The sequence below is a fragment of the Somniosus microcephalus genome, chromosome 25 (genome assembly GCF_052327205.1).
Source record: "Somniosus microcephalus isolate GS21.2 chromosome 25, FLI_Smic_1.0, whole genome shotgun sequence".
Lineage (NCBI taxonomy): Eukaryota > Metazoa > Chordata > Chondrichthyes > Squaliformes > Somniosidae > Somniosus > Somniosus microcephalus.
In genome coordinates, this window is record NC_141011.1 from 28,374,916 (window position 1) to 28,401,484 (window position 26,569).

General features: G+C 44.8%; 2 protein-coding genes across 9 annotated transcripts in view; one reads left to right on the forward strand and one right to left on the reverse strand.

Moving 5' to 3' along the window:
• The first annotated feature begins 228 nt into the window (after positions 1-228).
• sdhb (succinate dehydrogenase complex, subunit B, iron sulfur (Ip)) lies at positions 229-17,762 on the forward strand. Of its 2 annotated transcripts, XM_085966975.1 has the most exons (9): positions 229-432; positions 7,953-8,098; positions 9,039-9,124; positions 10,838-10,974; positions 11,537-11,653; positions 12,412-12,513; positions 15,254-15,376; positions 16,439-16,519; positions 17,552-17,762. In XM_085966975.1, exons 1-8 carry the CDS (start codon positions 370-372, stop codon positions 16,514-16,516), a joined length of 852 nt encoding a protein of 283 aa, XP_085823101.1. In that variant the 5' UTR covers positions 229-369; the 3' UTR covers positions 16,517-16,519; positions 17,552-17,762. The 2 variants fall into 2 exon arrangements, with proteins under 2 accessions (XP_085823101.1, XP_085823100.1); XM_085966974.1 differs by having other exon boundaries at positions 16,439-17,762.
• Positions 17,085-26,569, reverse strand: part of atp13a2 (ATPase cation transporting 13A2) — an 87,310-nt gene continuing 77,825 nt past the window's right edge. For 5 of the 7 annotated variants that reach the window (XM_085966972.1, XM_085966970.1, XM_085966971.1 and 2 more), the window contains exons 24-29: positions 26,221-26,373; positions 25,791-25,887; positions 24,747-24,970; positions 23,322-23,467; positions 20,660-20,832; positions 17,085-19,244 (exon numbers count right to left, since the gene is read on the reverse strand). In XM_085966972.1, the coding sequence (XP_085823098.1) occupies positions 19,083-19,244; positions 20,660-20,832; positions 23,322-23,467; positions 24,747-24,970; positions 25,791-25,887; positions 26,221-26,373 (955 nt within the window). In that variant the 3' untranslated portion in view covers positions 17,085-19,082. Of the gene's footprint in view, positions 19,245-20,659; positions 20,833-23,321; positions 23,468-24,746; positions 24,971-25,790; positions 25,888-26,220; positions 26,374-26,569 lie in introns of those variants that run through there. The other 2 variants (XR_015073521.1, XR_015073522.1) reach the window with 2 other exon arrangements.

The window sequence follows — 26,569 nt, forward strand, 5'->3', positions numbered from 1 at the left end:
GCCATGATCAAATTGAATGTGGGAACAGACTCGAGGGGCTGAATGGCCTACTCCTGCTCCTGTGATTGGTAAAGAGTGTAAGCAAACAAGGAGTCTCACTGAGCGAAGGATTGTTGGGGTCCTGGATGGTGATAATGATGATTATTGACATGTCGATATTCTGGTTTGCAATCCCATAAATCCCCAGGTCCCTGCCCCTTTAAGAGTTATGAAACGCGTTACGTAAAACAGACGTACAGGGGTGCCGGCGCCTGATTTTTGGTCAGTCGGAGCCGTTCCTTCCTGCTCCGCTTCACTCGGAGCCGGCTTATTGTGTTTACACACAGCGTTGTCCCGAGCGGCTCGGTTTCCGGTAGTTTTTTTCTGAAAATGGCGGCGGTGTGCCTGAGACGGAGCGGAGCCTGGATGCAGTGGCGGACGGCCTGTCTCCAGGTGAGGGCCGGCTGGGGTGGACATGGAAGCGGCTGAAGCGAACACGGGCCTTCGGCGGCACAAGCTGGCGGGAGCGGGACAGGGCCTCTGCAGGGGGGCTCTCGAGCCGTCTCCAGGGGACTGACCTCTGACCTTTCCTTCCCTGGCCCCAGTGTCTGGGCTGGATGGGGGATGCGGCCTCTTTGCCACCGTGTGAAGGTCATGAGCTCGGGAAGGCGAGGTGGGGTGACTATTCTGGCTGATGCGGAGTCAGTGCAACCTGTGAACAGTTAGGTGTTGCTGACAGAGGGCAGCCCGTCCTCTAAATCCGAGGTCACAGTTGATTCGAGGGCTAGTCTTGTCTTAAATAACAACAGAAAATGCTGGAAAAACTCAGCAGGTCAGGCAACATCCGTGGACAGAAATTTGAGTTGACGTTTCGGGTCGAACCCTTCTTGGCCTACTATGGATCTAAACACTATATAGTTCTATGGGGGAGAGGATGAAAGAATCTTAAGTTCATCTTTGAAAGGGGCAAGCTTGTTGAAATCTTGAACTCGAGGATATGGTTAAGCAGTTGAACAACACACAGCATCAGCTATTCAATCCCTCAGTCTACTAGCCCACACCAACCTCCTTTTCCTCACTAAAATCGTTGAATGAGACTTTTCTCAAATCTGTGCCCATGTTTCCTGCAACTCCATCTTTGAATCTCCAATCAAGTTTCCGCCTCTGCCCAGTGACGACCTCTGACTGTGACCTTGGTGCAATTTTCCTCCTCGGCCTCTGCAGACTTTGACGCAGTCAACCACACCATCCTCCTCCAAAGCCTCCGCTACGTTGATTAGCTCAGTGAGACGGTCCTTGTTTGCTTACACTCTTACCAATCACAGGAACAGGAGTAGGCCATTCAGCCCCTCAAGTCTGTTCCCACAATTTGATCATGGCTGATGTGCAGTGCAACTCAATTTACCCACCTTTAATCCATATCCCTCGATACCCTTACCTATTAAAAATCTGTCCATCTCGGTCTTGAAAATTTCAATTGACACAACATCCACAGCCTTTTGAGGATGAGATTTCCACTAGCCTGTGTGTGGAAAAGTGATTTCTGCTTTCACTCCTGAATAGTCGAGCTTTAATTTTAAGCTTGTGCCTCTTTTCTGGATTCCCTCACCAGAGGAAATAGCTTCTCAGTATCTACTCTATTGATTATTGTTAGCATTTTGAACACCTCCAATTAGATCACCCCTCAACCATCTAAACTCAAGAGAATACAACCCAAGGTTATGCAACCTGTCTTCATAATTTAACTCTTAAGTCCTGGTATAATTCTGGTGAATCTGCACGCCAAGGCCTATATATTCTTCCTGAGGTGCAGTGCCCAAAACCATATGCAGTACTCCAGATGGGATCTGACCAAGGCTCTGTACAACGAAAGCGTCACTTCTTTCCCTTTGTATTTCAACTCCCTTGAGATAAAGATCAACATTCCATTGGCCTTTTTTATTACTCATACCTACAGCATCTCTTTATGCCCTGCACTTTAATGTCATTTGAAGACGTGGGGTCAGCTTCCACGTGTACACTGACGACACCCAGCTCTACCCCTTGACTGCCTCGCGTTGGCAGATTGCTTGTCTGAGTCCTGGATGGACCATGATTTCCTCTAATTAAACATTGGGAAGACCAAAGCCGTTGTCTTTAGCTCCCCTGCTTTCCCCTCCCCCCCGGCCCCCACAAACTTTGTACCCTCGCTTCTGATTCCATCCCCCTCCCCAGTTTCTGTCTCGGATTGCACCAGACTATTTGCAACTTGGTGCCATATTCAGCTACGATCTTAGTTTTGAACAATATATCCAACAAGATACATAGATACATAGATACATAGAAGATAGGAGCAGGAGTAGGCCATTCGGCCCTTCGTGCCTGCTCCGCCATTCGATGAGATCATGGCTGATCCTTTAATTCAGTATCCCGTCCCCGCCTTCTCTCCGTAACCCTTAACCCCTTTTGCCCGTAGAAATATATCTAATTCCCTCTTAAATATATTTAATGAGCTGGCGTACACTGCCCTCTGTGGCAATGAGTTCCACAGGTTCACCACTCTCTGAGTGAAGAAATTCCCCCTCATCTCTGTCCTAAATGGTTTAGCCCTTATCCTTAAATTATGTCCTCTAGTTCTGTTCTCACCCGCCAAGGGAAACATTCCTTCTGCATCCAGTCTGTCTAGACCTGTCAGAATTTTATACACTTCTATGAGGTCCCCTCTCAATCTTCTAAACTCCAGTGTGTACATCCCTAAACTACATAGTCTCTCCTCATAGGTCATTCCCGCCATTCCTGGTATCAGCCTGGTGAATCGCCGCTGCACCCCCTCCATGGCAAGAACATCCTTCCTCAGATGAGGCGACCAAAACTGTACACAGTACTCGAGGTGTGGTCTCACCAGTGCCCTGTACAGCTGCAGCAAGGTATCCCTGTTCCTGTATTCTAACCCTTTTGCTATGAAGGCCAGCATACCGTTTGCCTTCTTGACCGCCTGTTGCACCTGCATGCTCGCCTTCAGTGACTGGTGTACAAGAACACCCAGGTCTCTCTGTACTTCCCCCTCTCCCAATCTATTGCCATTTAAATAATAATTTGCCCTCCCGTTCCTGCACCCAAGGTGGATAACTTCGCACTTGTCCACATTATAGTGCATCTGCCATTTATCCGCCCAATCGCCCAGTCTGTCCAAATCGCTCTGGAGCTTCCTGGTCTCTTCCTCTGAGCCCACCCCCCCTCCTAGTTTAGTGTCGTCTGCAAATTTGGAAATGCTGCATCCGACTCCCTGATCCAGGTCATTAATGTAAATTGTGAACAGCTGGGGGCCCAGGACAGATCCCTGTGGTACCCCACTTGTTACTGCCTGCCATTCAGAAAATGAGCCGTTTATTCCAACTCTCTGTTTTCTATCTGACAGCCAGTTCCCTATCCACGCCAAAACTTTCCCCTTTATCCCATGAGCCTCAATTTTCCATGCTAATCTTTTATGTGGGACCTTATCGAAGGCCTTTTGGAAGTCCAGGTACACCACATCTACTGGCTCTCCCCCATCTATTCTACCAGTTACTCCCTCAAAAAATTCCAATAGATTAGTCAAGCACGATTTACCCTTTGTAAATCCATGTTGACTCTGTCCTATCCTGTCCCCATTTGCTAAGTGCTCCGCTATTTCATCCTTAATGATGGACTCCAGCATTTTGCCCACAACTGATGTAAGGCTTACAGGTCTGTAATTACCTGCTTTTTCCCTACCCCCCTTTTTGAATAGTGGGGTAACGTTAGCTACCCTCCAATCCATCGGCACTGTTCCCGAGTCTAATGAATTCTGAAAAATCATCCTTAGTGCATCCGCTATCTCTAGGGCCACCTCCTTCAGTACCCTAGGATGCATGTTATCAGGCCCTGGGGATTTGTCCACCTTCAATCCCTTTAGCTTCCTTAACACCATATCCTTAGAGATATTGATTTGCGTCAGTTCCTCCTTTGCCAATGTCCCTATTTTTCCCGATATCCCAGGGAGGTTTTTTGTGTCTTCCTTCGTAAAGACTGACCCAAAGTATGCATTTAGTTGATCTGCCATTTCCTTATTTCCCATTATATATTCCCCCGTATCTGACTGCAATGGACCAACTTTGGTTTTCACCAGTCTTTTCCTTTTGATATATTTATAAAAGCTTTTGGAGTTAGTTTTTATATTTTCCGCCAGCTTGTTTTCGTAAGCTATTTTGCCCCTCTTGATCATGCCCTTTGCCCTCCTTTGCTCTATCTTAAACTGTTCCCAATCTTCCGCTCTGGCGCTTTTTTTGGCTATTTTATACGCCCTATCTTTGGATTTTATGCTGTCTCTAATTTCCCCTGTTATCCACGGTTGAGTCACCTTTTTAGATTTCCTTTTATGCCAGATTGGTATAAACAATTTTTGCAATTTTGTCATTCTATCTTTAAATGTTTGCCATTGTTTATCTACCTCCAGTCCTCCCAGGATCGTTGTCCAATCAGACCTACTCAGTTCCCGTCTCATGGCATCATAATTCCCCTTGTTTAAATTCAGGACCTTAGTCTCTGAGTCAATTTCTTCGCTCTCCATTTCGAGTGAGAAATCGATCATGTTATGATCGCTCTGACCCAAGGGTCCCCGTACAACAAGATTACTGATTAGTCCCTTCTCATTGCACAGTACCCAGTCCAATATAGTCTGTTCCCGAGTTGGTTCCTCGACATATTGATCCAGATAACCATCCCTTAAACACTCAAGGAATTCCTCCTCCTCATTATTTTTACTGATTAGGCTAGTCCAATCTATATGTAAGTTAAAGTCACCTATGATGACAGCTGTGCTCTTATTGCACGCTTCTCTAATTTCCCTCGTGATGCCCTCCCTAACCTCTATTTTACTATTTGGAGGCCTATATACCACTCCTATTAATGTTTTTCGCCCCTCGCTATTTCTTAGCTCCACCCATATAGATTCTGTATTAACTGAGTTAATATCCTTCTTTTCAATTGCATTTATCCCCTCTTTTACTAGCAATGCTACCCCTCCTCCCTTTCTTTTTTGTCGATCCTTCCTAAATACTGAATACCCCTGTATGTTAAGCTCCCAGCCCTGCTCACCCTGCAACCATGTTTCCGTAATCCCAATTAGATCATAATTATTAACCTCTATTTCCACAGCTAATTCATCTACCTTGTTCCTGATGCTTCTCGCATTAAGGTAGATAGATTACCCACATCTATCTCTAACGTTGCCCCTGCCTCAACCCAACTGCTGCTGAAGCTCTCATCCATTGCCATTGTCGCCTCCTGACACGACTATTCCAGTGCAGTCCTGGCTGGTCTTCCATGCTGTGTAAATTTTAGCTCGTCCAAAACTCTGCCACACGCATCTCGTTCTGCTCACCTATCACTCCTGTTCTTGTTGGTCGACGTTGGCCTTGCTCCCCCATTTTCCTCCAGTATTTCTCTTCTGCAGCCTAACTCGGCCACTGGTCTCTGCTTGTTCGGCTCATGCCAGTCACAACACAGAAACTACTTTGTCTCCAATGGCTTTTATTCCGTACATGTGTTGTTCTCCACTCTACCCGCAAAGGTCCATCCTTGCTCCTGCCTTCCTCGCTATTTGCATGTTACCCTGTGGAAATCTATCAAGGATGCATGGGATCAACTTCCACGTGTGTGCTGATGAAAGCCCGCTCCACCTGTCTGCTTCCACATTGATTCTAAGGCTGTTTGTGACATTACCACATCAAAATCTGGTTGAGCCAGAATTTCCTCCAGCTCTACATTGGCAAACCAAAAGCAATCCCTTTTGTCTTCCACCAACACCTGTGCGCCTCTGGTCATGACTGCCACCTTCGGCTGAGTAGGAAGTGTAGAACCTTTGCGTATTGCTTGACCTTTGTGATCTTAGTGCCTCTTTAGTACTGTAGAATGCTGGATAAAGCATTCCTCTTGGCTAAATGCTACTAATAGAGATAAGCCAAAAAGCAACACAAAAAAAAAATCAATTGCACGTGCATAAGAACATAAGAAATAGGAGCAGGAGTAGGCCATACGGCCCCTCGAGCCTGCTCCACCATTCAATAAGATCATGGCTGATCATCGACCTCAACTCCACTTTCCCGCCTGATCTCCATATCCCTTGATTCTCCTAGAGTCCAAAAATCTATCCATCTCCGCCTTGAATATACTCAATGACTCAGCATCCACAGCCCTCTGGGGCAGAGAATTCCAAGATTCACAACCCTCTGAGTAAAGAAATTCCTCCTCATCTCCGTCTTAAATGGCCGACTCCTTATCTTGAGACTATGCCCCCTAGTTCTAGACTCTTCAGCCAGGGGAAACAATCTCTCCGCATCTTCCCTGTCAATCCCCCTCAGTATCTTACGTTTCATTATGGTTTGTCTGATGGAATGTGATGGAATACAATACTGGAAAGTGTGAGGTTATGCACTTTGGCAGGAAAAATCGTAGAGCAAGTTATTATCTTAATGGCAAGAAACTGGAAAGTACTGAAGTACAAAGGGATCTGGGGGTCCTGGTGCACGAAACTCAAAAGGTTAGTATGCAGGTGCAGCAAGTGATTAAGAAGGCCAATGGAATGTTGGCTTTCATTGCTAGGGGGATAGAATATAAAAATAGGGAGGTATTGCTTCAGTTGTACAAGGTATTGGTGAGACCGCACCTGGAATACTGCGTACAGTTTTGGTGTCCATACTTAAGAAAGGACATACTTGCTCTCGAGTCAGTACAAAGAAGGTTCACTCGGTTAATCCCGGGGATGAGGGGATGGACATATGAGGAGAGGTTGAGTAGATTGGGACTCTACTCATTGGAGTTCAGAAGAATGAGAGGCGATCTTATTGAAACATATAAGATTGTGAAGGGGTTGGATCGGGTGGATGCAGGGAAGATGTTCCCGATGATGGGTGAAACTAGAACTAGGGGGCATAGTCTTAGAATAAGGGGCTGCTCTTTCAAAACTGAGATGAGGAGGAACTACTTCACTCAGAGGGTGGTAGGTCCATGGAATATGCTGCCCCAAAAAGCTGTAGCAGCTATATCATTACATAAATTTAAAACAGAAATAGACAGTTTCCTAGAAGTAAAGGGAATTAAGGGTTACGGGGAGCGGGCAGGAATTTGGACATGAGTCTAGGTTCAGATCGGTCATGGCCCTGTGGGTAGCGGAGCGGGCCCAGGGGCCGTGTAGCCTGATCCTGCTCCTATTTCGTGTGTCTAATTCTGTTAGATGCAGGAGATGGTTCTGTGATAGTGGATTGGTGGTTAGGATCAGATCAGCCATGATCTTATTGAATGGCGGAGCAGGCTCGAGGGGCCGATTGGCCTACTCCTCCTATTTCTTATGCACAAACCATGCCTGAGATGGGGAGAATTTAATCAGTTAGGATAACTCTTGTTGTATTAGTTCCTGAGATGCTGGCCAGTGTACTCTCTGGTCTGGTTATCTAGACTAATCCTGTTGGGTGTTTTTTGTAGAATCATAGAATGATACAGCATAGAAGGAGGCCATTCAGCCCATTGTGCCTGTGCTAGCTCTTTGGTAGAGCTATTCAATTAAACCCACTCCCCTGCTCTTTCCTCATAGCCCTGTAATTTTTTTCCCTTCAAGTATTTATCCAATTCTCTTTTAAATGTTACTATTGAATCGGCTTCCACCACCCTTTCAGGCAATGCATTCCAGATCACAACAACTCGCTGTGTTTAAAAAAAAATGTTTCCTCCTCTCACCTCTGGTTCTTTTGCCAATCACTTTAAATCTGTGTCCTCTGGTTATCGACCCTTCTGCCACTGGAAACCGTTTCTTTTTATTTACTCCATCAAAACCATTCATGATTTTGAACACCTCTATCAAATCTCCTCTTAACTTTTTGTAGTGAGCTTTGACCTAGTGTGCAGGAGAAGCTTAGTTGTTTGGATATTGTTTGGAATGTAGTTCATGAATTGACCACTGTCTTTCTGTTGCATTGCAGTCATCTCGCAACACACAGACAGCAGCGGCTGCTGCACCTGCAGCACAGGCGGCATCTTGCATTAAAAAGTTTGCAATTTACAGATGGAATCCAGATAAGCCCGGTGACAAGCCTCGTATGCAAACCTACGAGATTGATCTGAATGCGTAAGTCTCTTAAAGTGAAAGGCTACAGGTTTCACATCTGAATGCACTGGACAAACGGTATTTTTTCTGATTACTCTTGTTTTAATATGGCGGTGCCCTCTTCATCATAGTACTGCTTAGGAGAGAGGGAGCTCAGTTGTTTTCCAGCAGGGTTGGGAACAGTTGTAGTGCAGTGAAAGTATAGTGAGGGAAATGAGGAAAGGCCATCTAACCTGCCACGTCTATTCCTTACAACAGCCTGTACATAAACTCTCTCCAGTTTATTTAATCTCTGGAGTGAGATGAATAACCAGAGAGAAAACTGCCAAGAAGAGAAACCTCAAAGAAATTTCTCCTGGATCCTCTGTGCCATTTGGCAACACTCCAAGATATGGATCCACCATTAGTCTATATTCATCACCTGACCATTTGTATTCTGCAATCTTGCTGCTGTCCCAGCAGCAGAGGAGTAGCTGTCTTCTTTATACAATATCTCTGTTGGTTCTTGTCTTTATCTCCTCAGTCATTTTCCTGAAAAAAAAAATTAGTGTAGCAAAAATGGAACAAACAATTCCCTATCTCTGTAACCTTCTCCAGCCCTACAACCCTCCGAGAACTCTGCGTTCCTTCAACTCTGGCCTCTTGGGCATGCCCCACTTCACAATGCCACTGGCGGGTGTGACTTCAGCCATCTAGACCCTAAGTATTGGAATTCCCTCCCTAAACATCATTGCTTATCCACCTTTCTCTTTAAGAAGCTACTTAATACCTAGCTCTTTGATGAAGTGATTGGCCACCTGTCCTAATGTCTCCTCCTTTGCGTCGGTGTCAATTTTTATCTGATTACGCTCCTGTGAAGCACCCTGGAACTTTACTACATTAAAGGCAATATACAAATGCAAGTTGTTTGAAATAACATTAGTTTTAACTCTCTTAACCTGTTGTAACACTAAATATGTAGATGTGGTCCGATGGTACTGGACGCTCTTATCAAGATCAAGAACGAGATTGACGCCACGCTGACCTTCAGAAGATCATGTCGAGAGGGTGAGTATGTAGTAAACATTGGTGATGTGGGTGTGTGGGGGGGGTGCGTAGAGAGAGTGGCAGTTCAGTGTGTGATTGTGTATTTCAGAATACAATCAGTACGGTATAGGTTTCTGCGGATAGAGATCAGGCTTTGGGCAACAATGGATGAGGTGTGTGTATAACTGGACCTATTGTTAAACCCATTCTCAAAATGATCGTTAGTATAGTGTAATAACAGCCCTCGTGAGCTGTGGAGAGTGACAGAAATTCTTGAACGACCTATATGCATGTCTTGGGCATTTGCAACATTACTGTAGTGTCAGCAGCAATCGTAACTCTCCCCTTGTCCTAATGTTTCAATGTTGCATGAAGTATTTGTTTCCACTGAAGGTTATGACTTCTTGCTGAAAGTGCACAGAGCAGGAGTTGGTGTTGATGGCTGGTCTTTGCTGCCAATGTCTATCCCTCAAGCCACAGCTGAATCTGAAAGGGCCAGAGTGTCAAATGAACCTTCAACCAAGAATTGAGGCTGTAGTTTCTTTACCATTAGCTGCAGCTGCGAGATCATCATAGTCCCTGGCTGTGTGGCAATGAGACTTGGGCAGGTGTGGCTTTTGTAAGTAGTTGAGATTCTACAGCTGCAAACATCTGGCATTACAAGCAGAATTCTGAAGTAAACTTGTATAGATTGTAATCTATCATCTAGAAGAATGATTCTTACACAGTTGAAATCAGATCCACCTTAGTGTTAAGTGGCTTTGATGGTGGCAATATAGTTAAAATGGCTGCTGAGGGATCAGAGAAACTGAGGCCCCAATATTTATGGGGAGGGAGCGAGGGCGCCTGTCTGAGGCTGGGAAACCCGGAAATGCTAGGAACGCGGAGGTCCTGTCGAATTTAACGGCAGCGCCTCACTAGAATTTTTTTACTTCGTTTCCCGTCCGACAGCCAGCCAGATTGCGCTACAAGACAGCAGCCGAGGATCACTGGGGATGGTTCCCGGCAATCGAGAAGATCGAGGGGCTTTGGGGGGGGGGGGCGCAAACAGCGAGAGAGATAGATTGCATCGTGGCAGGTTTGGTTGAGGGGCTGGCGTGAAGCCCTCCTACCCCTTCTGGCCTGCAAGCAGTGCTGGAAAAGCGCTTACCTGCTGGATCTGGCAGCTCCTGCCTCCCTTTAGCTGCCGGGTTTCCCAAGCTCTGGGAAACCCACTCTGGAGACGTTAAATCCAAATCGCTACAAAATCTGAGGCGGGCAGCCTCATTTAAATATTACAATTACCAATCTGCCTCTTGAGTGGGTGACTCATCCGAACCTAAACCTGCCACAGTTAAACTGAAAGTAGGCGCGTTGAGGTCAGGTTTTCCACTTTTAACAATTTACCCTCAACACTGTCCCGCCTGTCTGGGTGGTGGGGGGGGGTTAAAATCCGCGCCTCCCCCCAGCCTCTGTGCTGTAGAGCTCATGCAAGTATTGCCTGTGTTTCTGAGGCTTCATCTGGCACGTATTGTGATCTAGTTTGTCTTTTTCAGTATCATAATTTGATCTTTTAAACGGAAAAGCTAATTAAAAACGTGAGTTGCTTTATGGGGCTGATTAGGCTGACTGTTTTGTCTGTTTAGTTTATTTTAAGCAGTACAGTACAGTGCAGATTTCGAGGGATGGCAGTGTGGAGCTTTAGTGAAGGGGTTCAGAAAGCATGGTCAGCTCTGCATGGATTTCTGTTCTCAGGAATCTGTGGCTCCTGTGCCATGAACATCAACGGTGGCAACACATTGGCCTGCACCCACAAAATTGACGTTAACCTCAGCAAAGTAACTAAGATCTACCCCCTACCTCACATGTATGTGGTGAAGGATCTCGTTCCGGTGAGTTCCCATTCTTACCTTTTTGTTCGTTGTCTCTGTGCCCTCCCCATTCACTGCAGGGAGGACCCTGGGCTCCATTCTGTGCTGTTCTCTAGTGGCACAGGTTGCAATCAGGAGCCCACTCTGCTGCTCCACCCTGACATCTTTAAAAACCTCACGGCTTTCAAAAAATTATAGTTTACATCATGCTATATGTTCTAGAATGTGACTACTCAAGTCTGTAGTTTATTAATGCTCAGTATTTCAGGGTATTTGCATAATTCTCCCTGTGTCTTTCACCAACCTCTGATGGGTAATCTGCTGCAAGGTTTCTGGTGACTTTTGTTGTTTTGCTCCCCTGCGAAATCACCTCCCCATAATGGCATGACTGAAATTACAGGCTCACTGGGGTGAATTATGGCTACAAATACATATTCTGATGCTCTTGCTCTGTCACTGCACTATCCAGCTGCTTAGAATAATGGTCTTAAATCTGTTTACTAAAATAATTTCCATTTTGCTGTCAGTAAAGTGCTGTGCTGATGTGTTCAGATTGGCTTTGACTCTCTCACCCTTGCTCCAGGACCTGAGTAACTTCTATGCTCAGTACAAGTCAATTCAACCATACCTGAAGAGAAAGGACGAATCCCAAGGGGGCAAAGAGCAGTACCTGCAGTCAATCGAGGACAGACAGAAACTGGTAAGGGGACAGGATGTTGATGAATAAAGCAGGTGACAGTCTTCCAGTAGCCAGAATCACCAGCTTAAACTCGGAGAACATTGGGTGGGGGGTGCGGTGCGGTGGAGGAGAGTGAAGCGACGTGGGGTGTATCCCTTCACAACTTCACAATGATCTGTAATGTTGGCATAAAGAGCGTGCTAGGGCTGGGAAATGTTTCACTCTGTATTTGGTATTTGCTTTAAGCGTGTATGTTTGATGTAATTCATGGATCCTGTGCCTTCTCCTGTTGTGTACACATTGATTCCAACCTCAAGAATATCACCAGGTGTATTAACTGGGCAATCCATATTTGTCCAAAGCCTGTGTGTGTTAAACTTACTAAATGGTCTCAGTTTTAACTGAGGGCAGTTTTTGACCTGTAAACATGAACAGAACTGTGTGTTTCTGTTCCAGTGCACTGCGGAGTGTCGTTTCCTTCAAACTGGTCTATGGTATAAAGTCCTCTAATATTATATATGGTACCTTGTAGATGACTGACTGTCAGTTTCTCACACTTTTCACATGCTCCTGTACATAGAGGAGGCTGTGTCGGATTAGATGAGCTGTACAAAAATCTACCACTCTTCTGTCTCTGGTGCATCTTCAGCCTCTTTTGTGTTGTACAGACTCTCTTTTTAAGTATGTACCCTCATAGAGAATTATACGCGTGGGAGGACTTTGGGCAGAAGAGTTTTGGTTGCTGGAATTGAACTAAATCTGCGCTCTCTCTTTGTCAGGATGGTTTGTATGAGTGCATCCTCTGTGCCTGTTGCAGTACCAGCTGCCCCAGCTACTGGTGGAATGGCGATAAGTACTTGGGCCCTGCTGTCCTGATGCAGGTAAATCCATTTACTGCTAACGTAGAAACATAGAAAAATAGGAGCAGGAGTCGGCCATTCGGCCCTTCGAGCCTGCTCCGCCATTCAGTATGATCATGGCTGATCCTCTATCTCAATACCATATTTCCGCTCTCTCCCCATATCCCTTGACGCCTTTCGTGTCTAGAAATCTATCTCCTTCTTAAATATATTCAGTGATTTGGCCTCCACAGGTTCACCACCCTCCGAGTGAAGAAGTTCTCCTCATCTCAGTCCTAAATATCCTACACCGTATCCTGAGACTGTGACCCCTTGTTCTAGCGCCCTCAGCCAGGGGAAACATCCTCCCTGCATCCAGTATGTCTAGCCCTGTCAGAATTTTATACGTTTCAATGAGATCCCCTCTCATTCTTCTAAACTCTAGTGAATACAGGCCTAGTCGACCCAATCTCTCCTCATACGACAGTCCTGCCATCCCAGGAATCAGTCTGGTGAACCTTCGCTGCACTCCCTCTATGGCAATAGAGCCTATACATTAGATACACGCTTCACAGGCAGTTTTAACTACAGGAGACTGGTTGTGTTTGATATCTAACCTGTTTTTATAGAGCTGCATCAATAAACTTTCCTTTGCATCTGTACAGTTTGATTGATCCATAGAAGTTCACAGTACAAAAGGACACCATTCAGTCCATCGTGTCTGTGCCGGCTCCTTGCTAGACTAATCCCACTGACTCACTCTAAGCCCTGTATCTTTCTCTGCTTCAAATACTTATCCAGTTTTCCCTTAAAAGATGGAATGTGTCTGCCTCAGCCATTCCTGTGGCAAAGCATTCTATGTTCCAATGACCCTCTGTGCAAAGGCATTTTTACTGACTCATTAGAGGAAATAGTATTTTCCTATTTACTCTAGTAAATCCTTCATAATTTTAAAAACCTCTTCAGTCTCCTCTGAGGCTTCACAGTGCCAGTGGAAAGGTTCCAAATAATTCAAATCTCTCTTCAATACTAGTTTTCGATCACTAGTAGAAGCATTCTGAAGGGCAAGGCTATGAAAGGATTTGAAATGAGGACCCTGCAATGTGGGGCAAGACCTGGTACCACTATGTCTTTATCCCTTTCTCCAAATACCAAAAATTTGGGGGTGGGGGGGAGGGGCATTGCTTCCTGATCTCGCCACTTCTGTCCTGCTAGCACTCTAGGCAGGGCTGGCGGTATGATCTCACAGAATCACAGAAACCCCACAGTGCAGATAGAGGCCATTTCGGCCCATCGAGCCTGCACCGACACATATCCCACCCGATCCCCATAACCCCTACACCAACACATATCCCACCCTACCCCCGTAACCCCATGTATTTAATCCCCCTAACATTAAGGGTCAATTTATCATAGCCAATCAACCAGTTCCGCCTTTATTGTGGTCATGGGATGTATGCTAACAATATGGAGCTGTATTTATTATACAATGGAAACGGGTGCCTAATGCAGCAACTGAAACATTGCAGGCTTTTCCTTTTCAAAAAAAATTCCACTCTTCACATGGAACAGCCCGTTTCTCCGCGCACCCCCCCCCCCCCCCCCCCCCCGCGCCCTTTCCGGGCTTTGGACACAATTAGTGCCATAAATGGCATAGGTGCCGACCCTTTTACGTAATTGATCCCGCCACCAGTATTTCTGCTCTTGAAGCGGGTCTCCAGGAATTTTGGCGCAGAGGCCTTTAAATTCAGTATGTTGGAAAACACTGAGCCACCATAAGATTGGGGGGACATGATGAATGAATGGTTTTATAGGCTGCTAATTTTGCACAAGTTGAGTTTCTGGAGGATAGAACAGCAAGGTGAGCATGGAAGAAATGAATCTAGAGAAGACAAAAGTAGATAATGGTTTAGTATTCTGCCGAAAGGGGTTCACCAGACCATGGAAAGAACTTGCATTTATATACCGTCCACTGAAATTCAGTGTTGTTTTTTGCACTCAATTTAAAAAAAAAAAATGTATCCAGTAATATGAATTTTGCAATGTAAATAACAAAGTTTGCAGGGCTACGGGGAAAGGGCGGGGGAGTGGGACTAGCTGAAGTGCTCTTGCAGAGAGCCGGCATGGGCTCGATGGGCTGCCTTCCGTGCTGTAACCATTCTATGATTCTTCTATGAAAGTAGCAATTTAGTCCTTTTAAAAACCTCAATGTATCCACAGCCCAAAGTGCCCATAAGCAACCACTGTCTGTGTTGTATAGGCAAATCTGACAGCGAGGTCTAGCAAACAGTAGATGAATGACTAATTTGTTTTTGGGGAGTTGGTTGAAGGAAGAATGTTGGGAAAACAACTTTCTATCAAAGTTCTGGAGTGGGACTTTAATCCACAATCTTCTGGCTCATACAAACTCCTGCCTTTTTTCTTTCAGATGCTGAATGCCTACTATGCATTCTGAGCATTTTCTCTTTAGTTCAACATTCCCAGAATTTACACAATTTCTGATTTTTTTTTAAGGAGCCAGTGAGCCTGAGTTTTACTATAGTATCTAATTGTAGTGTTCACTGGACACTTGACAGGATCGATATTGGACAGACTCCATCTTTGATATTCCTGGGTACTTCTGCATGTTTTGGTGACCTTTTCCCTTTGTTTTGTTTGCTTGATGAATTTTAACAGTACTGTAGTTTATTTTGCTTTGTATAGTTTAGGATACTTTGGACTTTCATAAAGTTTGAACCAAATCAACTTTGGTGACTGTAGCTCTTGTCTTCTTACATTTCAGGCGTATCGCTGGATGATTGACTCCAGGGATGAGTTCACACAGGAGCGTCTAGCTCAGCTGCAGGATCCTTTCTCCCTCTATCGCTGCCACACCATCATGAACTGCACAAGGGCCTGCCCGAAGGTAAGTGATCGTTTTGGTTGAACAGACCTCACTGCAAATGTGAGGACTGGAAAGGAATTGTTACTCTTTGAAATTATTCCTTTTTAGAAACAACTTCCTGGAGTAGGTACTGAACCGTAAAACAACTTGCACTTGCAAGGTGCTTCACAGGTGCATTATAAAACAAGATAGTAGGACAGGTCTCCAAAAGCTTGGTTAAAGAGGTTTTAAGGTGCGTCCTAATGGAGGAGAGGTTAGAACCTGCGCAGCTGAAGGCCTGGCCGCCAATGGTGGAGTAAAGAAATCAACGATGAAGAGGCCAGAATTGGATGAGCGCAGAGAGCTGTAGGAGGTTGCAGAGATGGAGAGGGGCGAGGCCATGGAGGGATTTGAAAACAAGGATGAGAATATTAAAATCCTAGGTGTTTGAATCCAATGTAGGCCAGCAAGCACAGCAGGGGGTGAACAGGACGATATGAGTTAGAATAAGGGCAGCAGAGTTTTGGATGAACCCAAGTTTATGGAGGGTGCAAGGTTGACCAGGAGAGCATTGGACTAGTCAAGTCCAAAGGCTTGGATGAGGGTTTCAGCAGCAGATGAACTGAGGTAGGGGTGGAGACGGGCAACATTACGCAGGTGGAAGTAGGTAGTCTTGGTGATGGAAGCTCGAGGTGAAATAGGATGGCAAACAGTTGCAAGTTGGCCTGGGAACGGAGTTTGTGGTGATATCTTGCTCATATTCCTTCAGGATAATATTCAAGCCTTCAGAGCCAATCGTTTGATTAGCCAGTATATCTGCCTTCTGACCTACAGTTTTCTGTGAGGGAAGACCTGTTAGAGGTTGATCTCTATCCCATCTGACTATGGGGGAAAGACGAGGGTTGAAAGTAATTAACACTTTTTCTTAAGCTTAAGGCACACTTGTTCCTTGATTGTTTCTCATTTCCCCCTTTTTTTGAAGTCCCCAAATGTGTGCAAAGCCTTAATTACAATTTCATCTTTGTGATACGAAACAATCTGCAACACTGAATTTTTTTGTTCGATCTATTGTACAGTTGGATGACTGGTTCTCTTTCCTTTCAGGGTCTAAATCCAGGTCTAGCAATTGCCGAGATTAAGAAGATGATGGCAGTGTATAAAGCCAAGACTGCAACTGTATAGTGGGTGCGTGGACTATATTGTGTAATTATATTGTAAATTTTTACAGGTGGAGTGAGTGATTGTTTCAGGTATAGAACAGTGTAAAAATCCAATAAACCATTCTGCTGTTTAATTCAGATTATATGCTACTCGTTTTAAACTGACAGTGTTGAGCAGAACAGTGCAAAAAGACCTTCAATGTCAAATAATGCACTTACAGAATACCTTTTTAATCTAGGAAAAAATCCCATGGTGCTTTAGTGTCATAAGGAGAAAATCAATATTAGGATGGGTGATCAAAAGCTTGATCAAAGTTTTAAGGAAATTATTAGAGGAGGGAGAGGTGGAGGCTTGACTGCCTATAGTGGAATGGAATTTAGCATGAGAGTAGGTTAGACATAAGGAGGGGTGAGACCGTAGAGATTTACACACCCGCATGAGGATTTTAAATTTGAGGTATTGGCTCCCAGTTCCCCAATGCAAGGCGAGGTGCCTGGGTAAGCAATGCTGAGATCATTAAAGTAATGAGTCTGGAGGTGATAAAAGCATGAATGAGGTTTGCAGTGACAGATTCTCAATGACAGGATAGTTGAGGCACAGAAATAAAATCTTTTATATATACTGTACAGTCAGACAAAACATTTGCATAACAGGAATGCTCTTTGTAAAAGTGGCACAATAAAATGTAACAGTACTTGTCCTGTACACGCCACCTTATCAAAATGAATACAAAATCAGTTTTTGTACAAGTCAAAAAATATTCATGTATTAGACTGGTTAAATGTATCAAGGGGAGTAGATCAGGATTGTTCTCAAAGTAAAATACAAAGCCTGAAAAGTGGGACACCATTTACATATAAAAATCAGCTAAGGGAGTTTAGGCCATCTTGCCCTATCAGGGTTGTAAAGCTACTCTGTAAAGTAATAGCTACAGTGAGGGTGTTGACACTGGCCATAACGTTATCTCTCCTTTGACAGATTCAAAATTACTAGAGTATGGTTCACAAATGTTTCTTTCTTCAGTGCAAGGTTATTTTGGAGACCATTATCTTTCAGGTTTTCTTTTGCTCCTGTGGCAGTGTAAGGTGTTGCCAGTGATGGTAGAGGATGGATCATTTCCCCCAATAAATGTAACAGACTAGGGTGGGCAAAGAAGAAATCAAAGCTGCTAACTGAACCTCATCTACTCCACACCGTTGAACACTCTCCAGTTCCACAACACTATGAATGAACAGAGTTAAAGGAATTAAAATATATTTATTCTGGAGCCATGATTACAGTTTTTTCAAGTTTTGTGTTTCCATCAATTTTACAAAAACTAGGAGAATTTTAAGTCTAGATTATACATATGATCTATTTAAAAATGGAATTATGGTAACTGCTTAAACTTAACTGACCTATTGGGATGTAAAACTTGTTCCCACTTTCTGTAGCAGGATGCAGTAATTTCAGATTTTAAACATAATGTAAGTCAGTATTCATCACATCACCTCTTATCCATTTCATAGTTAAATTCCCTTCTCCAGCAAGAACCAAGCTGTCTTTTGCACAGCTAACTGCAGCTGGGTGTGTTAACATACATCATTCACTTAATAGCTCAGGAAATAAATACACCAACCAGGTTCAGGCTCTGGTCAGGTGGTAGGATACTATACTTGGCCTCAGCACCCTGGGCTACAGGAAGGGGGAAAAATTAACCACTGTTCCAATTCCTTGGAAAGTACGTGGGTGAGGGTAGGATCAGGCCGAACTGTGCAGGAGCATGTTCTCTCCTCTCATGTGAAAACAGCCACTATAGGTACATGAGGACTACCCGTACCCATTGAACAGTACCCCTGCCTGATTTGGCACTTTCCAAGGTAAAAGGCGATACAAATAAGGGAGGAGGAAAAACAGAAATCCTTTTTTTTTTTAAAAAAAGCTTGGGAAACATTCAAAGAGACTGACAAAAGCAATGGTGAAAGGTGACGAAAAAACAATTCCCAGATTGACGAGCTTAAACTGGATCTAACAAAACATATTCAGCAATGCCAGGTCTTCAAAGGGTGAGAGTGACTGAGTGCACCCCCCTCCCCGCACACACACACACAACATTTTGAGCCCGAGCTGTATTTCCCTACCACTTTTCAGTAAAAAAATCTTTGGAAAATGTAGTGTATATAATAAATAATGACGTAACAGTTATGACATAATTCCAAACCCAGTTCCCCACAATATGGGGAAGCCAACAATGAGTGTTAAAAAAAAAAATTGGAGTATTTGATTACAATGACAAAAAAACAGCGGAGGTTGTCCTACACATACAGTTGGCAGTGAGTGCCCTGTCACTCATACCCAATAGGGGAGCTGGTAATAGTCAGATGGCAAATTCTGGTCCATTCATAAGCTACAAAATGTTTTTCCTCCCAGACTTTCTTGTGGGGATGGGTGGTGAGTTTGTAAGATTTGTTTCCAGCTGAACATTGTTTTTGTGTCATCTGATGCACAAACAAATTCATAGGTTTTTAGCATCCTTGGTGAATTACAGGTAGTGTTTTTTTGGTTAAAAATTGGCCCTTTTCCCCTCGTCTGTTGCCGTGAATTGGTGTTATTCGAAGTGGATGACACGCCCTGATTCTGCATATATAATTTCATTAAGAGGAGGCCACGCTGAATTGCAGCAAAGTTCTTTCTCAATCCTTTTGTACAGCTTTTTGGACTGTTTCTTCCTGCATACGCACATGTTTAGGGAGCCACTGTCTATAGCTGTCTGAAAGAGTAAAATGAGGTTACAGTTAAATGCTATTCACAAACACATCTATAATCAAGATTCTTATTCAGCTTTGGTTTCTAATTTGCATTAGTTCACTAACTGACTCCAAAGGGCAGCCTGCAGAGCATCTATACATCTGGTAGCTAAACTAGTACAGGTAGACTATCCTTTATCCGCACTTCCGAAAACCTCCAAAAACCTAAAGTTTTTTCGTGGAGCGTAAGTCGTGCGCACGACATGACCGGAGTGGTCCGGGAGCTCTGCCTTTCCCTGTGAGCAGGGCAGAGGGTCACAGAGTTCCTTCCTGGGTAGGAGATTGCAGGCTGAGCCGGGCAGTGTGAAGGAGGTACCGGGAGAGTGAACCCAACAATACAGCGGCCCGTCCGATAGTCTTTTCTTCCCCCCCGACCTGATTTGCAGGCCAGCTTAGTGTAGGAATCAGCCGATATCCGGCTTTCCCACAACTGGCGGCGGCAGTCGAGCCCCAGACCCCTGCTAAGTCAAGGAATTCAGATACGGAGCAGGGGTAGCCAGAAACCTCTATCTAATGGCAGAAATCAGCAGCTGTTTTGTTAGGTTTTTTTACTTCCCCTAGCATTTTTTTACACAGTCAGATTGTGGAAAGAGTCTCTGTAGCTTAGCAACAGCTTCAGAGACGCTTCCAAGGCAGGGCCCGAGTGTTTACAAGCTGTTGCTAAGCAAGTGTTTGTTGTCAGATACGGAGATGAAATCCGAAAACCGAAACACAGCTGGTCCCAAGGTTTTTGGATAAAGGAATCTACCTGTAATACTGCACCATACCATCAGGTGGTGTAGTCTACTACATTCCCTGACTTGGTATGTGAAGGGATTCGGTACTCTGCCATCGAGCTGTGAGATCCCAGCTGATGCTCTATACACCGAGTACCTGATCTTGGCCTGTGTCAACGGAGAAATGATGCACAGCTCCAGATAGAGGGAAAATCAGCAGCAGAGTCAGGATGGGCCACTTACTATACCGCATGAGCCTGGTGTTGGCTCACCTGCTCAGTCAATCACTGGTGAACAGTGCTCAAAATGGAGAGGGGATTAGAAGCAGAGTGGGGGGGGGGGGGGAATAAAAGTAGGGAGAACTAACTAGAAAATGAGGGACTAAAAGTAGTACATTTAGGTTAAAAGCAAGCAAAAGCCACTTTTGAATTCTCTCTGGGACCTTTAGATATCCCCTTTATGCAGGTTGGAGGAGGCTATCATGTCTGGCGTGATGATGGGCCTTGCCAGGTGTTACAAATGCTGAAGAGTGGAGGGTTGATATCATGGAGCTCCTCTTTATTTAGCAGGGGTAAGGATTACTCACCCTGTAACTGTCTGGAGCACTTAACTCAGCAGGGTTAGGGTTAAAATGCTAAGTGTTCATTAAAGCCATTTCTTACCTCAAATAGAAGTGAAGTGAAGAAGTGCAACGCTGCAAAACCCAGCAGCAATAATTTAAATTTGACATCACTGATGAGCATCAGCTGCATAATCTGGCGGATGAATTGGAGTGGGTAAAGCGTCAAAAATATCATCACAGCGTAGAGCAGAATCAATGCAACCAGGAACAGCACTGAAGGAGAAATGCAGAGTCCAGTCAGCCATTCCTTTCAATACAGCACACAATACAATCCATATGGTGTGTAATATCAGGGACTACAGCAATTATAATGCAGCAGGATTCAATAGAAGATACAGTCGTTATAGCTGGTGCGAATGAGAGGGTCTAATCACAACACTGTTCCTTTAAAGTTCAAATCTGAAGTTATCAAAAAATAGGTAAAGTTCTTAAACTGCACAAACTAATCACACATTCGGCCCCCCCAACTATACCCACAGTATTATACACAACCAACACTCCCAATATATACATTCTACATGAAACACCCTCACATTCTGTGAACACGGATTACCCCATTTTGTACATTTCCAACAACCTATAACGTATACAATCCCACATTCATCTCCATCTGGATACACTTCTGTCATACCAACCACACCTCACAGACCCAGCAATCCCATTCATATCACAGCTGGAAGACCTGTAGGTTAATGCCTATGAGAAGTATTAGCCAATTGCTCTCTACAATATAAAAATGAACTTCACCGATCCAAGAGGCTTTAATGGAAACAACAAAGCTGCTCTTCTTTAAAGCCACATACTGCAATCACAAAGAAGAAGTTTGTGTCAGGTAGTTCACCGAAGACAAAACTTCCTGTCTGATTTTCAGCATATTTGAATATGAAGGTTACAAGCTGCAATGCATTTCAACACTGACCCTGCAGCTCTAGGACAGAGGGAATCAAGTTCTCGTGGTTGATTATGTAATGTATCCTGACCATAAAGGTGTCCAAAAATCAGCTGCAACTTTCTCTTATTCCAGTGTCCAACTCACTCTGGACATCTGTTACTCTCTATATAAACCATCCAAACCCTTTGATTACATTCCAGTAAGATTGAGATTCTCCCCAGGTTGGAGTTTCTTGCTGTCTCAGTGAATGGCATCCACAATTGTCTAATTACCCATCTGATGCTTGAACATTTGTGAAATTCATGAATTTTAACTGCAACTTACTTCCCCGAGACCCCGATTGACAGTGATTTGGATAAAGTAAACCCAGCTGGGTATAACATACTTAGTTTTATAATGTAACAGTGAAATGCTACATACAGATGCCAATAAGGATAATCACTACCATTGCATCAGAGTATTGTAAAATTCCTTTAACGCATACAGTCTATCCCAAGTCAGAGTGTTAACAGAAGCAGAACCAACAATAGAGATAGATTTACTGCTCCTAATTCTGTCTCCTCTCCTGCAGGTGTTGACTCTTGCTGGGGCACAGTCCCACAGACGTTCAGTATCTCGCCCAAGTAGCAGTCCTTCATGTGTCAGCCTAGATAGAGAGAGAGGCAGCAGAGCCTAATCCTGTCTTCAGCTAACAATCACACATGCACTTTCCAGCAGGAATCACTGGATAGCAATTAGGAGCAGGAATCTTGGATGCAATGATCGCTCTAATTTTTTTGGGGGGCCCGGCGGCCCCTTTAACAGGCTGCGCAGCTCATTCAAAATTCCGTGTTTTTTTCCTTTGAAAGCCAGTGAGCCGGTTGCACGGGAGCTCCAGAGCGCTGTGCGGCTGCGCAGCTTAAAGGGAACATTGCTTGGATGATTTTTCCACTTCTTAGCTGAAGCCAAGTGTAGTGCCTGTATTGCTGCCCTAACCGAGATCAACTAAAGCACAGACTAGGAATTGAACTTGGGATCTTCTGGTCTGTATGGCTCAGCAGCATACAGGCAATGGATTAACCAGAGTCATTGGAGGAGCTAGAGAGAGATGTTTGAACACTTTGTAATCCATTACTACAACAAATAATAAGCAGCACAGCAAACAGGAGAGTTAGATTGAGCACTGGGAAGCACAGTGACAGAGTTGTGGGATGAAAGTTTATGTCTCTTACATATTCCTGAACATCACAATGTCAAGCGGTGGCCCGGTATCTCCAAGAGAAGGAGGAAATACTGGCAACTTCAAGCTGCTCAGCACATTTTACAGCCAAGGGAACCAGTCAACTGCCTGGCCTTTCACACAGAAGATAATACAGGAAACTTTGTGTTATCCGGAGGCTAAATGTCCAGCAAGCTCTATCCATCGGCAAAAATCAGGAGCCGTTTCGTTAGGTTTTTTTTCTTTTCGTTGCTTTTTTTTCCACCAGTCAGGCTCTGCAAGGTCTCGCTGAAGCTGTTGCTAAGCTACAGAGACGCTTGCAAGGAACGGCCGACTGTTTAGAAGCTGTTGCTAAGCAACAGGGTTTGTTGCCAGATACGGAGCTCAAAATCTCCGTATGTTTCAACATTAGCGCTGGTTTGTCCGGCAGTTTTGATCTAACGGCAACAGCTCGGTCCCGTCGGTGCCAGATAGCACAAAGTTTCCTGTACTATGCTGCCTGGAGAGATAATAGTAAAATAGCAAAATGTTGAATACACAATGCTTTTATCAATCTTTACGACCCTATGGGACATATATAGCTCCAACATTTATAGTAAAAGAGGCAAGTACCATTAGAATAGAGTGGTTTGCGGAAGGGTTGACCCTTGGAAAGTACTGTTGCCAGGATGAGGTACTGGAACCCAGACACACAGAATAAAGCAGTGTTCTCGTAGTTCGGGAGTTTGTTAGAGGAACTGGCATTTGCAGGAACAAACCTTCAGAAACACACAAAAAAAGAAATCTATAAAGCTGTTCATAGTGACAGAGCAAATCAGCTACAACTGTGAGGCCACTTTATAACACAAAAGCACTTTTTTTCTATTCGTTCCTGGGATGTGGGCATCGCTGGCAAGGCCAGCATTTATTGCCCATCACTAATAGCCCTTGAGAAGGTGGTGGTGAGCTGCCACCTTGAACCGTTGCAAACCGTGTGGTGAAGATACTCCCACAGTGCTGTTAGGGAGGAGTTCCAGGATTTTGACCTAGCGATGATGAAGGAACACCGATATATTTCCAAGTCAGGATGGTGTGTGACTTGGAGGGGAACTTGGAGGTGGTGGTGTTCCCATGCGCCTGCTGCCCTGGTCCTTCTAGGTGGTAGAGGTCATGGGTTTGGGAGGTGCTGTTGAAGTATTAACAAGCATCCACAAAGGGTGAATCCATGGTTACATCCAAACTACTTTAATTCAGTCCTAACGACCAGAATTAGGAATATGGACCCCCAGACTCCGTTCCGCACTGTGGCCACCCCTGATAAGTTAGGAGCTGGAAACCAAACACCAGAACACACAGGAATGCCAGCGACCGAGCTTTAGTTATGTGACGTTCTCTTGTCTCCAGATGGAGTAAACAATTAAAGTATTACCTGTCATCATTTCCTTTTTTGAGGTGACCAGAACTCTTTGACAAATTCATGCTTTTTGACCACTGAGGGTTGACCAGCTGCTCTTCCACATAGGTTGGACAATTTACTAAAGCACTCTGAGGATTTTACACTACTGTGCATCCTACAACAAACAGATAGATTGATCCAAGGTGAGGGTTTTTTCCTCTTGTTCACCAATTTTCTCCCCCCAAAGTTGCTGGGATACGGTTTCAGTGACACAGCTGCCCTCTGGTATCTCAGCCAAATGAGAACCCTTTATGTAGGAGTCTGAACAGTGAAGGCTGGCAAGCTATTAACCTGGGGAAAACCACAGGAAAATCTACCCCTGTCCTCACCTGAAGCTCTCGCACAGACCTCCAGCAGGATCAATTGGATACTGATCACGAGTGAGTATCCTGGCTAATTATCCCCTCACTAACCTCAGGATACCCCTACCCGCATCCTAAGAACGATCATTTAAGTCAGCACCAAACAGACAGACGTTGAACTTGAGAGCTTCCTGCTCTTTATGGCTCAGTATTTCACTGCCTTAATTTAGTATATTTTAAATGCAACATCTTGCTTTAGTCTAGGGGATAGCTGCACATCTGGGGATAACGGTGACATACCAGCTCTGACCAGTAGTGACTGTGTAGGTGAGGACCTGAATCAGTACAACTAGCAAAGTCTGCAGCAGCAGGCTGCCCAGGATCGAAACGTTGATCAGACTCCCCACAGGCCGTTGTGGCACGAGCTCTTTCGCGGGCCCCGTTCGACCCATGAGGATGGCCACGGTCGTAGTGATAACCAGGTCAAAGTACAGGTACTGCCAGTCGCCCAAGTTAGAGTTGATCTGCATTTAAAATGAAAAAAAACCCACTTTAGAACAGAAGTGGAACTGGTTTCTGATTAGGATAATGACCACAAGTGAAGCCGGATGATACGTTGAGACAACTTATTTACCTAAAAAAGCTTCAAAAAATATAAAATCAGGATCCCCAGTCTTTCCTGTAGGCTGGTCTTGGATGGGTCAGCAGTTGAGATGCTACATTGGCCTCAGGTCCCAGGTCAGGGAAAGGGGCGACAGTTGCACTGTCCAGTGACCCCTGCTGGAAGTGCGCACGTGTGGTACATGTCAGGGGAAGGGAGGATCAGGCCTGGGAGTATAGTCAATTGGGCGAGGCAGTGTGGAGCTCACCTGGCACATATGGAACACGATCCCAGAATGAATCAATGCCTTCAAAAGAAGATGGAGAAACGATTCAGAAGAAAGTGTTTTCTTATTTTTACCCGTCTTTTTTGGAGTCTCTCCACATCACACACATCTCCCGGCTGAGAAGATGGCTGGAGATCTGCCTGCAGCCCTGAGTCAGTGCTGTTCCGTAACCAGCTGCTTGGAGATACACGGGAGCTGCCCAATTTGCTGTCCCCTGGTGCAGTGTTGGCTCCATTTTCTCACCATGGCACAGCCAAGATCAGGTGGGGGAACAAATCCCCATCCTCCACTGCTCCAGTGTACAGGGCCCAGCGTCCATCTAGCACTGTACCACCCAGGTTCTTTCTAATTCTCACCATGGCCAATCTGCTTGTGTCAGGAAAAAGCTAGACACAATTACTCAGTGTACAGTAGAGTGGATGGCTGGTGTGTATGTGTGTTATATTTGTGTACTTACTGTGTACATTATTAGCACGGTGATAAACTGGATCATGCTGTACATGGCCATGTATTTGAAAACTCCAAAGGACGTGATGAGAGAAGCTCGACCTTCCCTGCAAGGAATGGAGGAAGCTCTTTTGTTACATTGGAACTGGGAGAAGGGCATCAGAGAGTTAACGGTCAGACAGAAACCTATCCAATGTGAGAAAACGCAGACTGCTGCTAAGGTCATCAGTACAGAGAGTGACATTTACTGTACAGGCGACTCTAGTACAGTGGAACGCAGTAGAGCATGGTAACAGTAGTTAGTGGCACCGGTTCTCACCCACAGTGCTGGTTTTTGTTTTTGACTGTTGCAGCATCTTGTAAAATTGGTGGCAATCCTAAGAATCAACAGAGGGGTACCTCAAAAACCCTCCATCACAGTAAGCCACCCAGCAACTCACCGAATCACCATTGGTACACACTCAATGTTGTCTATTTTTGAGGTGAAGGGGGATGCCACCGAGGCCTCGGCCTCCGAGAGGGAGATTCCTGCATCAGCGGCTTTCAGAGCCCCACAGTCGTTGGCTCCATCTCCGCACATTCCCACAGAGTACCTGGAGAAACCAGGTGAACATTAAACAGGGCTTTGCAATGTCACAAAGCAATACACAAAATCCACAGCAGTCTGAGTCTCAAACACAAAAACACGAGAAAATGGGTCTAGAATTTTATATCTAACCATCTTGAACTTTAGCCTCCAAGAAACAACTCACCACCGTCAACAGAGTTACTGGCAACTCACAACACTGA